The 17,016-nt window shown below is 41.7% G+C and overlaps 1 protein-coding gene across 12 annotated transcripts in view; it reads left to right on the top strand.

The window, feature by feature from the left end:
• Positions 1-10,462, top strand: part of PHLDB2 (pleckstrin homology like domain family B member 2) — a 119,535-nt gene extending 109,073 nt beyond the window's left edge. For all 12 annotated transcript variants that reach the window (XM_053307927.1, XM_053307925.1, XM_053307926.1 and 9 more), the window contains 4 exons: positions 2,888-3,034; positions 4,850-5,069; positions 6,240-6,325; positions 7,648-10,462. In XM_053307927.1, coding sequence (XP_053163902.1) covers positions 2,888-3,034; positions 4,850-5,069; positions 6,240-6,325; positions 7,648-7,788 — 594 coding nt within the window. In that variant the 3' untranslated portion in view covers positions 7,789-10,462. The remainder of the gene's footprint in view (positions 1-2,887; positions 3,035-4,849; positions 5,070-6,239; positions 6,326-7,647) is intronic.
• The last annotated feature ends 6,554 nt before the right edge of the window (positions 10,463-17,016 follow it).

Below are 17,016 nucleotides of genomic sequence, written 5' to 3' on the forward strand. Positions count from 1 at the left end.
CCTCAGAGCTGAGTAACTACAGACCTGTCTCCAATCTTCTGTGGCCTGGCAAGGTAATTGAGAGGGTGGTGGCCTCCCAGCTCCCGACAGTCTTGGAGGAAATGGATTATCTAAATCCATTTCAAACATGCTTTCAGACTGGCTGTGGGGTGGAGACTGCCTTGGTCGGCCTGATGGATGATCTCCAAATGGGAATGGACAGAGGAAGTGTGACTCTGTTGGTCCTTTTGGACCTCTCGGTGGCTTTTGATATTATTAACCATAGTATCCTTCTGGAACGTCTGAGGAGGTTGGGAGTTGGAGGCACTGCTTTGAGGTGGTTCCGTTCCTACCTCTCGGGCAGGTTCCAGATGGTGTCCCTTGGAGACTGCTGTTCTTCAAAATCTGAACTGTTGTATGGTGTGCCTCAGGGCTCCATATTGTCTCCGATGTTGTTTAACATCTACATGAAACCGCTGGGAGAGATCATCAGGAGATTTGGTTCAGGGTGCTATCAGTATGTTGATGACACCCACATCTATTTCTCCATGTCAGCATCACTGGTAGAGGGCACAACCTCCCTAAATACCTGCCTGGAGTCAGTGATGAGCTAGATGAGGGATAACAAACTGAGACTGAATCCAGATAAAACGGAGGTACTCATTGTGTGGGGTCGAAACTTGAGAGAACATTTTGATCTGCCAGTTCTGGATGGGGTCACACTTCCCCAGAAGGAACAGGTACACAGTCTAGGGGTGCTTCTGGATCCAAGCCTCTCCCTGGTCTCCCAGGTTGAGGCAGTGGCCAGAGGTGCCTTCTATCAGCTTCGGCTTATACGCCAGCTGTGTCCGTTTCTTGAGATGAACAACCTCAAAACAGTGGTACATTTGCTGGTAACCTCCAGACTGGATTACTGCTCTATGTGGGGCTGCCCTTGTATGTAGTCCGGAAACTACAGTTGGTCCAGAATGCGGCAGCCAGGTTAGTCTCTGGGTCATCTAGGAGAGACCATATTACTCCCGTATTGAAGGAGCTACACTGGCTGTCAATATGTTTTCATGCAAAATACAAGGTGTTGGTTATAAGCTATAAAGCCCTAAATGGCTTGGGCGCTGGGTATCTAAGAGAACGTCTTCTTTGTCATGAACCCCACCGCCCACTGAGATCAGCTGGAGAGGTTCGTCTGCATTTGCCACTGGCTCGTCTGTTGGCCACTCAGGGATGGGCCTTCTCTGTTGCTGCCCCGAAGCTTTGGAATGTGCTCCCTAGTGAAATAAGAGCCTCCCCATCTCTGATAGCTATTAATAAGCTGTTAGCCCTCCCCACTAAGATACGATCCTCCCCATCTCTGGCAATTTTTAAAAAACATCTAAAACCCCATCTTTTTAACTAAGCTTTCTCAGCCTTTTAAAATTTGTTGGTTTTAATTTTGTAATTGATTTTAAATTGTTGAATTGTTTTAACTTTTTATATGTGTGTTAATTGTTTTTTGTTAACTGCCTAGAGACAAAAGTTTGGGCGGTATAAAAAAGGGGTTGCATAAATAAATAAAGTCTTTAAAGATGCATCTGTTCACCCAGGCTTTTAATGAATATTGTTTTAATAGTTTTAATGTTGTTTTAGAATATTTTTATTCTAGTTTTAAAAATTTTAAATGGTTGTGTTTTAAATTTCTTGTTTGTGTTTTTAACTAATGTTTTACTTTCTGTTTTTATCTCGTTGTAAACTGCCCAGAGACATGAGTTTTGGGCAGTATTAAAATATGTAAATTAGATAGATAGATAGATCCAAAATGGATTATGAGGAGCTCCAAAAGGATTTCTCCAGTGGACAACAAAATGGCAAATGCGTTTTAATGCTGGCAAGTGTAAAGTGATACACACTGGGATGAAAAACCCCAACTTCAAGTATATGTTGATGGGATCTGAGCTGTCAGTGACTGACCAGGAGAGGGATCTTGAGGTTGTGGTGGACAGCTCATTGAAAGTGTCGACTCAATGTGCAGCAGCTGTGAAAAAGGCCAATTCCGTGCTAGGGATCATTAGGAAGGGGATTTAAAATAAAACTGCTAGTATTACAATGCCCTTATACAAAACTATGGTATGACCACACTTGGGAGTACGCATACAATTCTGGTCACCACATCTAAAGAAGGACATTGTAGAACTGGAAAAGGTGCAGAAGAGGGTAATCAAGATGATCAGGGGCCTAGAGCACCTTCCTTATCTGGCAAGCCTACAACACATGGGGCTTTTTAGTTTGGAGACATTATAAAGGTCTATAAAACCATGCACCATGTGGAAAAATACTTTTTCACAACGCATAATCAACTTGTGGAATTCTCTGCCGCAAGATGTGGTGACAGCCAACAACCTGGATGGCTTTAAGAGGGGGTTGGATAACTTCATGGAGGAGAGGTCTATCAATGGCTACTAAGTCGGAGGGCTATAGGCCACCTCCAGCCTCAAAGGCAGGATGCCTCTGAGTACCAGTTGCAGGGGAGTAACAACAGGAGAGAGGGCATGCCCTCAACTCCTGCCTGTAGGCTTCAAGTGGCATCTGGTGGGCCACTGTGTGAAACAGGATGCTGGACTAGATGGGCCTTGAGCCTGATCCAGCAGGCCTCTTATGTTCTTATGTAAAAGAAAGAACAATAATATAGAATTTCAAAACGTGCTTTTGTCTCCTAAATTTCTAGCTTAACACTTGCTAGACCATGTGAGTTGTGAAACTCTGAAGCCAGGAGGTATACCAGTAGAGGATCAGTAAAGATTGCACTGGTATTGTAGCAACATCATTCTTAATTGGGCAGTGAACATATTGAAGATATGGGTGCCAGAATGTTTAGGGATTGGGTTTGAGATGAATCTGTAGTTAACATTAACAACATGCATGATGTGGTTTTTAGGAACGAGAAATGGAAGCTAAAAAAAGATTGCTAGAAGAAGAAAAGCGTCGCAGAGAGCAACTAGAAAAAAGGTTGCAAGAAGAAACTAGCCAGCGACAAAAGCTTATTGAAAAAGAAGTTAAGATTCGTGAGAAACAAAGATCACAGGTATATAATTGGTATGATATACGTGCTTGCAAGCCTATTTGCTGTTTACCAACATTTTATTAATTTATTGTAGATTTCTCTCCTGCCTTTTGACTGTGGCCCCCCCAAACCAATTTACAGTATTGGGGGAAAATGCAACAAATTCGATTAACCTTCCATGTTAACAAAACAAATCAAAATGTTGCCTTTGCAACACAGGTAGGTATACAATTTAAATAAGTACAGTATGAGGTTATTCACACAATCAAAAACTGTATTCTAGCCAGGTTTGGGAGCTGGGTGTGCTCCCAGTTTTCAGTTGTGTGGAAACAAAGTAAGAGGAAAACCTGGGTAGAAGTGATTGTGTAGGAGGAAGACCTGGGTAGCTTTCCCATACAAAGAGGCTATTCACACCATGGGAGGAAATCGGGCTAGCAGAGGCTAGCCCAATTTCCACCCATCGTGAGAACCAACGGGCTCGGCTGTGAGCCCGCCTTAAGTAGCCCTGCCCTTAAACCGGGTTTGCAGAGTGAGCACGCCGCAAAACCGGTTTTTCTAATCGTGTGTTGCTGTGGCGTGGCTCTGTGCCGCAGCAACTCACGAGTAGACCTTCAACCAGGAGGCTTAAAAGCAGCCTTCTGGCTTGTGGGGGGGGGTCTCCAGCATGCTCTGCGCACTTGCACAGGGCATGCTGGAGCTTCCGGGGGCCATGAGGCCCCCGAACTCCCCAGCCCCCATTGGCTCTGTGACGGAGCCGGCAGTTGTGTGGGCGTCCGCTGCGGCCACCCGGAGCAGACTGACTGCTTGTCTGCGGGGAGAGCGGACTAAGCCTGCTTTCCCTGCAAACCCTCTCCAGGCGACTCCCACTGATCGTGGGAACTGCTTCAATCACGTCTGTCCAGGTTTTCCTCTTTACCTTGGTCCACACAACTGAAAACTGGGAGTGCACACAGCTCCCAAATCTGGGTGGAACAGAGTTTTTGATTGTGTGAATGACCTCTGTATAGTTTAAAGTGGAAACCTTTGGAAGAGAAATGAAGGAAAGGCTATTTTCACAAGGACTGGTGCCTTTTTATTGCTATGGCTGTAATTCTAGGTGCTCTTGACTAGGAAATAAGTTATATTCAAGCCAATATATTTTTGGCCAAGTAACTCTGTATAAGATTTGGGTGCCACTTAAGTGTGTAAGGTTGTTCTCATGACTGCTGTTGGTGGGGCTGGGAAGGGTGGGAGGAAGGTAGGGTCGCACCTTCCTTCCCCCCGCCCCCGATGTTTGCCATTCCTCTTCAGCTGTGCTGCTCTCACACCCACACAAGCCACGCTGCAGGGAGCAGCACAGCCATCAGGAGGCTGAGGAAACGAAGCTTGACCTCCAGAAATCCCACAATGCACTGTGCAAGGAACGTGGTGCTTTGGGAGATTTCCCTGCTGCCAGGCACTCTAGCCACCTGGATGTTTGGGCTGCAGGCAGCCAGAGCATTCATATGACGGGGGTAGAAGGGTGCACTTGCTTCTTCTACATCAGCATAAGCACAGGTAAAAAAACCCCAGGCTACTCCAGCAAAGAGCACCGGGATTGGGACCAATACTGTGCTCCACACAAGCAGCCTCACTCAGGTAGGGCTACTCATGTGCATGCCTTCTGGATATACTCAGCACTTATCACAAGACTTGTCAATGAATCAAATGTTCTTAAGCAACATATAAAACAAAGACAAACATTTCATGTTTTTTGTTGCCGTTTGGGGTATTGAATGCCATGTACATGTATTTGATGTGTCACTAGAAAAAGGAAAACTGCCAACATAAAGTTATGTTTGTTGTTGTTCTAATCAGTCTCGCCCCTTGACTCGTTATTTGCCGGTCAGAAAGGAAGATTTTGATCTACGTGGTCACATAGAGACAGCTGGTCACAACATAGAGACCTGCTACCATGTCTCACTTACTGAGAAGACGTGCCGAGGCTTTCTTATTAAAATGGGAGGGAAAATTAAGACATGGAAAAAACGATGGTTTGTGTTTGATAGAAACAAGAGAACATTTTCTTATTATGCAGGTGAGTTGCATCTTCTTATGTGACCCCTTTAAACTGTCCGATTCAGTGAAAGAAGAGTCAGCCGCAGCATTTCTCCTTGTTCTCTGGCCCTGTCCAACTCACCTTCTTGCCTGCTGTGCATGGCCTGGAATTTATGTTGCTGCAGGCAGAGGAGAGAAGTGGACAACAGGGAAGAGCAGATGGGAGAATCCACAGCTGCCTCATCTCCTGCTATAGCAAGAAGTTAAATCTTAAGAGCACGACTCTCATGGTTACAAACGGGAAAGAAATGCAATGTTTTGACTAGCGTTTCTGTTATTCACTCTCTCTGTGTTCTCTGCAATCTCTATTCAGACTATATCTATCTATCTATCTATTGTTCAATGTTTATACCGCCTTTCATAATGTATCTCGAGTTACATAAAAACTCAAAAGTTAAAATACAATAAAATTCCATAAAAATTGCATTTAAAACCTGAAACTCAACATTAAAAACCATAAACACACCAAAAATTTTTTTTTAAAAAAAAGATAAACAGAAGCAAGAAAGCTGAGAAACCTGGCAGCCTCTAAGAGGTAAAAGTCTGAATAAATAAAAGGGTCTTTGTTTTTTAAAAGGAGCCACAGATGTCAGAGAGCGAATATTAACTGGAACGCTCTCCCAGTTAATGTCTACTCTCTGACATCTGTGGCTGCTTTAAAAAAAACACTAAAGACCTTTTTATTTACTCAGGCTTTTACCTCTTAGACAGCTGCCAGGTTTCTCAGCTTTCTTGCTTCTGTTTATCTTTTTAATTTCTGTAAAGATAAGCCAATACAGGCCTCAGACACCCCCAAAATGCCCAGTGACCTGTGAGACCTCCTATAACACTATTTTACTCTGAAATCTGATTTTCACAGCACTGGTCATAAGATTTGTAGTTATTTATGTGCTCATAGCTTTTGTGCTACTTCAGAAAGAAACTTTAGATAAGATATCCCTTTGTTTCCACTAACATATTCATCCACACATTGGATGAGTGTGCTGTATAAAACTAATCCAACTGATGAAAGGTTTTCCTGGGATAATTTATAAATGACCGCGTTATTCCTGACTTTGATTATTGTTGGACAAACGTGTTGTTTCAGCTAATCCTTTAATCCCTAGACTGGAGTGTAAGTTTTCAACCCAGTTTCTTTCTCTTCTTGCAGACAAACATGAAACTAAATTAAAAGGAGTAATTTATTTCCAAGCCATTGAAGAAGTGTATTATGATCATCTAAAGAATGCTTATAAGGTAAAAAAACACACACACAAAACACGGATGTTTTATTCATCCTACATATATTGCTTATTAATGTATTTGTTCATTGGAGCATCATAGTGTGTAAACTAAAGTAGGTTAGAAATTAATTATAGGAAATCCTTATTTATCTCCAGAAGCTTTCAGGTTTAAATAAGAACAGCCTTGATGAATCAGGCCCAAAGCCCAGTGGCCTGCCAGATGCCTTTGGGAAGCCCACAGGCAGAAGATGGGCATGTCACTTCTCTGCTCTTGCTCCCCTGCAATTGGTATTCAGACACATCCTGTCTTTGAATTTGGAGGTCGTCTATAGCCATTAGGACTAGTAGCCATTGATAGAGCTGTCCTCCATGAATTTGTCTCTTTTAAAGCAGTTGGCCATCTCCACATCCCATGGCAGAGAGTTTCTTAGTGTGAATAAGTATGTAGTCCGATATTTCCTGGCAGTCACTTTCATGGGATGATCCCTGGTTCTAGTGTCGTGAGAGAGGGAGAAAACTATCTCTATTCATTCTCTCCACACTGTGCATAGTTTTATAGACCTCTATCAAGTTTTCCCCCGTCACCTTTTTTCTAAATGAAAAAGCCCCAGATGTTGTAGCCTTAGGGAAGGTGCTCTAGGCCCCTGATCATCTGGGTTGCCCTCTTCTGCAAGGGGCATGTGTGTGTCGGTGTGGTGAAGCCAAGGGCAGAGTGCGGTATCAGAAATTCACTAAGCTGCTGTACTTCTACTGCAGCTTTTAAAGCATAGGGGTTAGAGTGCGGGCTTAGGACTGTGTTTAAATCACTATTCGGCCACAAAACTCACTGGGTGATTCTGGGCCAGTCACTTGTCTCTCAGCTTAACCTACCTCACAGGGTTGTAGTGAGGATAAACTTAACCTCTGGGCTCCTCAAAGGAAGAGCAAGATATAAATGTAATCAAACAATCAATCTATACTTGCAGATTGATCCAGTGAAGCATGCATGCACCTGGTTCCAATTCTGTGGGCCATCAGATGCAAAGAACAGGGGTTCTGAGCTTTTAATATTTGTGTGAAAGAGGGAATTTTGGCCGGTGGCTTATCAGGCAAGCTGGTGAAAATCGGCACCTGCTGAAATTCCCTTCTCTGCATAACTGTTATAAGGTATAGAAATTCTGTACTCTTTTGCATCTGGCCACTCCATCCCACTGTCAGCTGTCAAAGGCAAAGAACCACAAATATACAGTTCATAACTAATAATAGGAAAGTCTGTGCTTGCAGCACCAGATTACAGCCACAGTGTCAGAAAGTTCATATTGTCCTTTTGATTTTGTATTCATTCTTTCTTTTTAGAGTCCTAATCCACTGCTGACTTTCAGTGTTAAGACACATGACAGAATATACTACATGGTGGCCCCAACACCAGAAGCTATGCGGATATGGATGGATGTAATAGTTACGGGGGCAGAAGGCTACACACACTTCATGTTATAGTAAACCAATGCAAAGGTTCACAGGGCAAAATGCAATAATAGCCCTCACTTCTTGGAGGGGACAAAGCCATATTTAGTCAATTTGACAAACCACATAAAACAACAGGAACTCAAAGATCACCTGTCCTTGTGCTCCCAATTGAAACCCATGTTGTGCAAGGGGCCATTAATGCCAAGATTTGTTAATCACTGTCATCACAGAAGAACAGAAAAGCTGCTTAAAAGATTGTAGTGCTTCAAAATGGATAATCAGATCACCACAAGCCTGGCACACAGATACTATATAAATTTCTTACAAATCCTACCATGCAGAACTTACCTAATAAAAAATAAAGTCAGTTGTTTAAAACTGTTGATATACTCTTCTGTATGTCAATGTTAAGAAATGGAAGCAAAAGATATGATGCCTATTTTAATATACAGAATTTCTGTACAGTTTTAGTGGGGGGGGTTCCTTATTGGTACTTCATAGCAAATTTTAAAGTGTAATGTTTTTGTCTTAGTTTAGTACAGAGCCAAAGATTCACACTGTATGATGACATTTAGCTTTATGTTATGCAAGAGTGTTAAAGCTCTTCATAAATGCAAAGGAAGTTTCGAAATATAGCCAGAGCATCATCGTCTTTTGAAAATAGTGGACTGAAGCTAAAAGAATTGTATGTAACATACAATCGGCTTTGAGTATAATACAACAGAAGTTGAATATTTTCCAAATAAAAAAGGTTTCACCAAGAAAAACTCTTTTTGGAAGACAATATCAAGTGAAAATCTTATGCTTATGTTCTGCATTTCCTTAGTACTTTTAGTTATTTCATTGTTTTAAAATAAAGTCTTCTTTACCTACATAATTGATTTCTTGTTTAGTTCCAGCAGAAACTAGTATTTTCACTGAAATTTCCACAAGTTACAAGGTTTGATTGCAAAAGCCAGCACAGGGGGAAAGCTACAATAGACAAGAGATTTATTCAGAGTATCTGGACCCTTTTATAGGGGATATAGGATAGGCCCACATATGGGGTGAGAGAATAATACCCTTACTCCCATTGAAAGGATTCACAGACTCAATCCTTCCACATAAGGACCATGACAGATTTTAGTGTAACCTGAGTACTCTCTAGAAGTTGGTTGGTTTCCATGGGCACGGGGAAGATTAGTTATCAAGCACAGTCGTTAAATCTGCTAAGAATTATTTATCCACTGATGTCAGGAAAAAGTAGGAGCATTTCTCTCTTTGGCCTCTTTCTCCCATCCCATGGCTAGTGGCTGCCATGTCTGTTTGATACATGTCTGAATAGAAGCCATGGACACTGCTCTGTATTATAAAGGAAGCAGTTGTTCCTGACTCCATTGTCCACTCCTGTTATGCTTTTGATTCTAAACACCCAGAGTGCCATCACATTATTCACAAACAAACATTCTGTTCCCCAGATTTGACATTCTGCTGCAATAAATATATGAAAAACCATAAATATATATTCTGCTGGCTTACATTTGCCCTAAACGGTGTATAGTGGATGGGTGTACTATTTTCTGTGGCCTATGGTGTCCAAAGTGTGGCAAACAGTTTAAGACTCAGTGGGTCAGTGACAGTTCAGTAGTATGGAACCCCGCCCCCGCAAATCTAAACCCTAAAATTTTCATGTAATCAAGGGATTACCATACATCTCTTGTAAAGATTAAGTATTCATTAAATGCTGTTTCCATTTAAAAATACATCTTTAGTCTGTGGGTATTATATTTAGATGAATAATTGAATTTTGAATTACAAGTCTGTATTTGATGTTCTCTCTTAATAAATTGACATTGTAAGTGCCATATGTTATTTCTGTTTAAGTAAATCATAGAAACAGAAAACAGCCCACACTTGCAGAAGTGGTAGTTAATTTTCTTGCATGACGAAGAGCTGAACATTTTATGGTATGGTGTACCCAAGTAATGAGATTACAATAGTTCACAAATGCCACACCCTAAATATATTTACTTTAAAGTAAATCCCATTAAAACACGTTAGTTGCCATCTAGAGTAGCCTAATGTGCATACTGCTATCCCACCCCCAGCAGTGAAGAACAGGCAGCCTTGCACTTTTGCACAGCACAAATACTTTGAGCTTCCCCACACTCCAGAAGTGCTCCTTAGAACTTAAAACATGTTGCTTGAGCATCAGCAATGCGTTTCTGGACAAAGAGCTTCTGGTGCATGGATGAACTTCTCAAAGTATTTGCACTCTTGCACAAAAGCACAAGACTGTCTGCACTTCGGTGTGAGCCCACAGCAGTATTGAGGGGATTAGCAGCACCTGTGTTAAGCTGCTCTGGATATCAGCCATTGAAGCTAAGTATGCTTCGGATCAGGATTTAATACTGTAGTACCTTAAATTCAGTGAGACTGCTTTGAGTTAATGATTTGAGGAATGCAGTATAAATGACACCAGACAGAAAGTGTTCGTGAACTATAACAATATAAAAAACCCCAACAACCCTGGTATATATCTTATAAAGGCAATTGGTAAATATCATTTACCATGTCTGAAGGTAAATTACTAGAAATGAATGGCATTGGTTTATATAATTCCTATCATGTATTTTGATTTTATTTCTATATAATAATTTTACAGGTTTTCTAATTTTTTGTATCTTGCATGTTGTAATAACATTTAAATAAATGTTCAAAAATATCTTTCCTTTCAAATAATGTGTCTGATTTCTCATTAATACATGATTTTTATGAGGGTCATCAGTTTTATTCAATGTGCATCCTGAACCTGTGCATTCTTTGCAAGTTAGACATGTCTGATAAACCCATTAAAATCAGTGGGTTTAGGCATGCTTAATTCTTCATAAGATGGGGCTGTTAATCAGATTAATCAGTTTAGACTGCAAGTCTATAAACACTTAAGAATAAGATGTGTTGAGTGAAACTTGCGAGTAAGCACGCATCGGATTGGGTTACACAGGTTAAAATCCTCTCCCCATTAATCTTTGCATTGTAACACATAAAGATTCTGGATTATTCAAGGGCAGAGTCCTTTCTTCCTATTCTAGACTTTACAGGCAATAAATAAATAAATAGACATGACATTTCCTTTTAATTTGAATCCAGAGCTAGCCAATCATTTGTCTTTCAAGGGGAAACCACCTGGGTTTTCTTTCTACCAGCAATTGCATGCAACTAAAATTGATAGTATATTTGGTACACCTTGAGCTGCATGTGGTACAGTACTGAATTGCTTTGAACTTCTTTATTTTTAAATCATTTTCACTTACACGTTGCTTCCAAAGGAAATGTATACCTTATTTCTGAGCCTCTCTGTACAAAGGATAGGAGATTCCTAGGCAAGGCAAGATTTTCTACCAATAGACACTAGGCCTATTCACACAGGACATTCAGCTTGCACACACATTCTGTACTTCACATTTTCAAGGGGTCCAGTCTTTGACTCATTGGACTCCTTAAATTGTATTAGCCATGTGTGAGAGCCAGCGTAGTGTAGTGGTTAGAGTGCTGGACTAGGACCGGGGAGACCTGAGTTCAAATTCCCATTCAGCCATGAGACTAGCTGGGTGACTCTGGGCAAGTCACTTCTCTCGCAGCCTAACCTACTTCACAGGGTTGTTGTGAGGAGAAACCTAAGTATGTAGTACACAGCTCTGGGCTCCTTGAAGGAAGAGCGGGATATAAAATATAAAATAATATAATAATATACATGCACACATGTATGTGAATACGGATGCCTCTAGGTGGGTACAAAGTAATGAAATAAATAATGGATTATTTTACTTTAGGTCTCTGAAAAAAACATTAGGAAGTCAGCTGACATTTCTATTCCTGCTAAGCTCCAAAACAATTATAGATATATAACACAAAACAAAGTACCTAGGAATGTACAAGTGAAGGCTCACAGCATGCACATGTGCATGCCTTAGGGAAAAAACATCAACTTTTTTTAATGTCCGCTCAGTTAATTAGAGATCCTGCTAAGGTTCAATCAGGAAGGTCCCATTCTGAGTGCATGTGCGCTCACACTGCCTTGATACTGCCACCCAGAACAAAACTCATTCTGCACACAGATGAAAAAAATTAGAATACCGGTTGGCTCCTTACACCAATTATTTCACTCCACTTGCGGGGAGCAGTTGAGCTCCTTCCAGTTGAGCTCCCTGCACCCTCTCAATAATAAGAATTTTGGACCTGATATATTCTTATTATTTATTTATTTAATTTCTGTATCATCTGACTCCAAAGGCTCTAGGTGCTTTACAAAAAGAACCACAATGTCCACCAGGGCATCAACAAAATCACTGGCAGATCCAACCCTAAAATCCTCCAAGGCCTCTTGGAACTATATACACTCTGATATACACTCTGTTGGGCATTATCAGGATGAGTTCTGCAATGACAATTTATTTTTTATTTTATTTCTTTATTAACATATTTTTTATACCAACCAAAACTTATGTCTCTGGGCGGTTTACAACAAAATAAAAAACACAAAGTAAAACATTAGTTAAAACAAAAAGTTTAAAACATTACAACAATTTTTTAAAAAATTATTTTTTAAAAAACAGCATTAAAACCATCAGAACAGTATTAATTAAAAGCCTGGGTGAACAGATGCATCTATAAAGACTTTTTAAAAGCTGTCAGAGATGGAGAGGCTCTTATTTCATTAGTGAGTGTATTCCAAAGCCTCAGGGCAGCAGCGGAGAAGACCCGTCCCTGAGTGGCCACCAGACGAGATGGGGGCAACTGCAGACAAACCTCTCCAGCTGATCTCAGTGGGCGGTGCGGTTCATGATGGGGTTCATGATGAAGAAGACGTTCTCTTAGATACCCAGGGCTCAAGCCATTTAGGGCTTTATAGGTTATAACCAACACCTTGTATTTTGCCCAGAAACATATTGGCAGCCAGTGTAGCTCTTTCAATACAGGAGTTATATGGTCTCTCCTAGATGACCCAGAGACCAACCTGGCTGCCGCATTCTGGACCAACTGTAGATTCCGGACTGCATAACAGGGCAGCCCCACATAGCTGTAATCCAGTCTGGAGGTTACCAGCAGATGTAACCATGAGCCCCTGGTGGCGCAGTGGTAAAACTGCTGCCCTGTAACCAGAAGGTTACAAGTTCGATCCTGACCAGGGGCTCAAGGTTGACTCAGCCTTCCATCCTTCCGAGGTCGGTAAAATGAGTACCCAGAATGTTGGGGGCAATATGCTAAATCATTGTAAACCGCTTAGAGAGCTTCGGCTATAAAGCAGTATATAAATGTAAGTGCTATTGCTATTGCTATGTACCACTGTTCTGAGGTCGTTCACTTCAAGAAACGGACGCAGCTGGCGTATAAGCCAAAGCTGATATAAGGCACTTCTGGCCATCGCCTCAACCTGGGAGAGGCTTGGATCCAGAAGCACCCCTAGACTGCATACCTGTAAATTCTGGGGATGTGTGGCCCCATCCAGATCCAGCAGATCAAAATAGTCTCTTGTGTTCCGACCCTGCGCAATGAGTACCTCCATCTTATCTGGATTGTCTCAGTTTGTTATCCCTCATCTAGCCCATTACCGACTCCAGGCAGGCATTTAGGGAGGTTATGCCCTCTACCAATGATGCTGACATGGAGAAATAGATGTGGGTGTCATCAGCATACTGATACACCCTGCACCAAATCTCCTGATGATCTCTCCTAAAGGTTTCATGTAGACGTTAAACAACATCGGAGACAATATGGAGCCCTGGGGAACACCATACAAAAGTTCAGATTTTGAAGAACAGCAGTCTCCAAGGGACACCATCTGGAACCTGCCCGAGAGGTAGGAGCAGAACCACCTCAAAGCAGTGCCTCCAACTCCCAACCCCCTCAGACGCTCCAGAAGAATACAATGGTTGATAGTATCAAAAGCCACCGAGAGGTCCAAAAGGACCAACAGAGTCACACTTCCTCTGTCCATTCCCAATTGGAGATCACCCATCAGGCCACCAAGGCAGTCTCCACCCCACAGCCAGCCCGAAAGCCAGTTTGAAACCAGTTTTACCAAGTTTGGGTCAAGATAATCCATTTCCTCCAAGATTGTCTGAAGCTGGGAGGCCACCACCCTCTCAATTACCTGCCCAGCCATACAAGGGATGGCATTTCCCTTCCATCCTTGCAGAACTATCAGAGTTCCAACATCTGTTGCTTTAATTAACCATTATATCCCTTCATACAATAGGATTCTCAATGCTGACTGAAACTGTATGTTCAGGATGTCACCCCTACCCCCACTTCAATACTTTTCATAATATCAAGACATCAAAATCTTTAGGATATCTTTCAACTGTCTACTAGAGATTTATGCTAATTCATGGAGATTCCCCTGGAGAGGGAACCCTCTCTTATGAAACCATCCACATTATCCATTTCTTTTGTTTCTTCTCTTTCCCACCTTCAGGGAGAAGCCATTTCTGACATACCCCATCCCGTGAAGGTTAAAAATGCTTCCAATAGCCCACTGGAAAGTAGTAATTAATTTCAATAGGTATTTGCTGTCATTAGGGCTACTATTACTGTAATATTTATATACCATTTTGTAACAGAAGTTTTAATCAATTTTGTTACAGCCTTAAGCCAACCAGAAAGAAAACAGTAGGAAAACATACAGCAGTACAATAAATATCAATAAGAATATCAAAAATATAGAAACAAATATGCAGATAAAACTAGAAATACATTATAAAGAACCATGGCGGGATGTCTGTCTCATAACCCCATAAATGAACCTAGCCACTATCCTGGTGACTTCGTCATTAGTGTCAGCCAGGCAGTAATTAAGGTAAAAGGAATCAGGCCTACCAGGGAACTGCTGTAAAACAGGAGCCAATAATTATCTCCTAGAATCACGCTATAAGGGGCAATATAGCAAGATGTGAGTGACAGTTTCAAGGCTACCCTCTCCGCACGAGCACAACCCCGAAGCAGTAGGATCTTTAGAAAACCTGCTTAGGAGTATAGTAGAAGGTAATACATTCAACCTGGCCCTAGCAAAAGCTGACCTGAATTTGACGAAGTGGAGGGAAGATAAATATCTGGCAGCCTGGTTTCTAGCTGGGAGGGAGACGCCAAGATATAAGGGGGAGCAGCGTCTATTTCCAAGGGCAACCAGATGTTGATGCTCAATATCCTTTAGGTGCTGGATGACAATGGCCTTTGCCTTTACATAACCCAAGGAGAGGATGTGGGAGGGATAAAGCCCCATACTCAGCATTTTGTTGGTAACTGCAGACAACCATGGATTAGAAAAAGAATCCCTCCGCATATACTGAACATAAAGAGATCCCTAGGAGTTCAAACAAAGTTTGAGCCAGCGTGTAAAAGAAGCCTCCCAGGCTAGACAGGAGACCGAGCAGGAACTGGTCTCGAGGCAAAGTATAGCATAAGACACGCATTTAGGGATTCGGAAGATAGCTCTAAGGAATCTGAACTGGATCGATTCAATATCCGAACAGATCCCCTGAGTCCATATGGAGACACCAAAGAGCAATTGAACTGCAATTTTAGCACGAAACACACGCAAGGCCATGGATATAAACTGAGCGCCTCTTCTAAAGAAGAAGTGCAAGAAGGCAAATAATGTATTGCATGCCAGAGAGATAACATAAAGACACTGAGATTTCCAGTTTAGATTGGCCTGAAAATAAATCCCAAGATATTTGAACTTGGTGACCTGTTCTATACAGATCTTATTAATCTTCCAGTTATAAACTTTCCTAGAGTTCGAAAATACCAAAACCTTGGATTTATCGAAATTAATGGAAAGTTTATTTGAGTTACAATAGTGGGCAAACGCTTTGAGAAGTCTCGTTAAACCAAGCCAAGACTGGTTAGGAGCACCATGTCATCAGCATATAGTAACACCGGTACCCGTACGTCTGCCAATTTGGGGGAGTGGGCATCCACCTTTCCCAAAACCTGGGCCAGGTCATTTATAAATAGATTAAACAATGCGGGCGCCAGCAAGCAACCTTGCCTGACTCCACAAGTGGTAGCAATATGGCCAGTTAGGGCCCCTGAGGGATCGTATCTAACTCAAATGGAGGAATTAGCATAGAGACATCTGATTAGAAATAAAAGCCTTTTATCAATGGATGTTTCACTAAGTTTGGCCCATAGCAACTCTCTTGGTATAGAATCGAAGGCCGCTCGCAAGTCCATAAATGCGACATAGAGTTAACCATTAGGGGCAGCTGTATATTTGCATGCCAGATGGTATAATACCATACAATGATCCAACGTTGAGTGACCGGCCCTATATCCCGCCTGCTCAGGGCCCAAAATATGGTGCTACGACATCCAACTCTCCAGCTTATACAAAAGATAGCGGGCATAAAGTTTGCCTATCACAGATAGCAAACTAATAGGTTGATAGTTGGAGAGCGCAGTGTGGGAGCCATGGTTGTAGATTGGGACCTCACTCCAAGAAAAGGGAATAACACCCGTGTTGTTAATCAAGGTAAATAAACTGGCTAGGACAGGAGCCCAACAATCAAGTTTACCTAATACTGTTTCAGGGAAGATAAGATCAGGACCCAGCGCTTTGTTTTTCTTTAAGCATTTAACTAAATTAACTATATCATCCGAAGTGAGAGGGGGCCACAAGGGGAGCCTCTCAGAGGTGGGGGGGATCACTGCCTGGTGAAACCAAAACTTCATTAAAGAAAGCATAAAAATGGGCTTCCTAAGCCTGAGCTGGAACCATAAAAACCAAACTGGAGTGAGTGCAACCTGAGATAATATGCCAAAAGGTACCGCTATCCTTATTATGGGTAGCCTGAATTAATCTCCTCCATATGTTATTCTGTGCCTGGGACTTAGCAGAATAAATAATGAATTTATGAATTCATTATGGATTAATGAATAAATCAATTACAACTTTGTTTTAATTGTAAACCACCCTGAGCCATTTTTGGAAGGGCGGTATATAAATCAAATAAATAAATAAATAAAATAATAAATAAATCCCTGCACTTGGAATCAAACCATTTGTTAGAGTCATTCATCCTACGTCTCTTGGAGAGAAGCAGTTGCCTGGTAGACGAGATCCTGTGGGAGACCTCAGCCTCCAGCTTCTCATAACAGGATATTACTATCACTCCCAGCTGGGTCTGCACGACAGAGTTGTATAACTCAATACCAGCTGGGGAGGATTATAAGATGTTCAATTCTCTCTCCACATCAGGTGACCATTTTACCTTC

Source organism: Hemicordylus capensis, chromosome 3 (assembly GCF_027244095.1).
Source record: "Hemicordylus capensis ecotype Gifberg chromosome 3, rHemCap1.1.pri, whole genome shotgun sequence".
In the NCBI taxonomy this organism is placed as follows: domain Eukaryota; kingdom Metazoa; phylum Chordata; class Lepidosauria; order Squamata; family Cordylidae; genus Hemicordylus; species Hemicordylus capensis.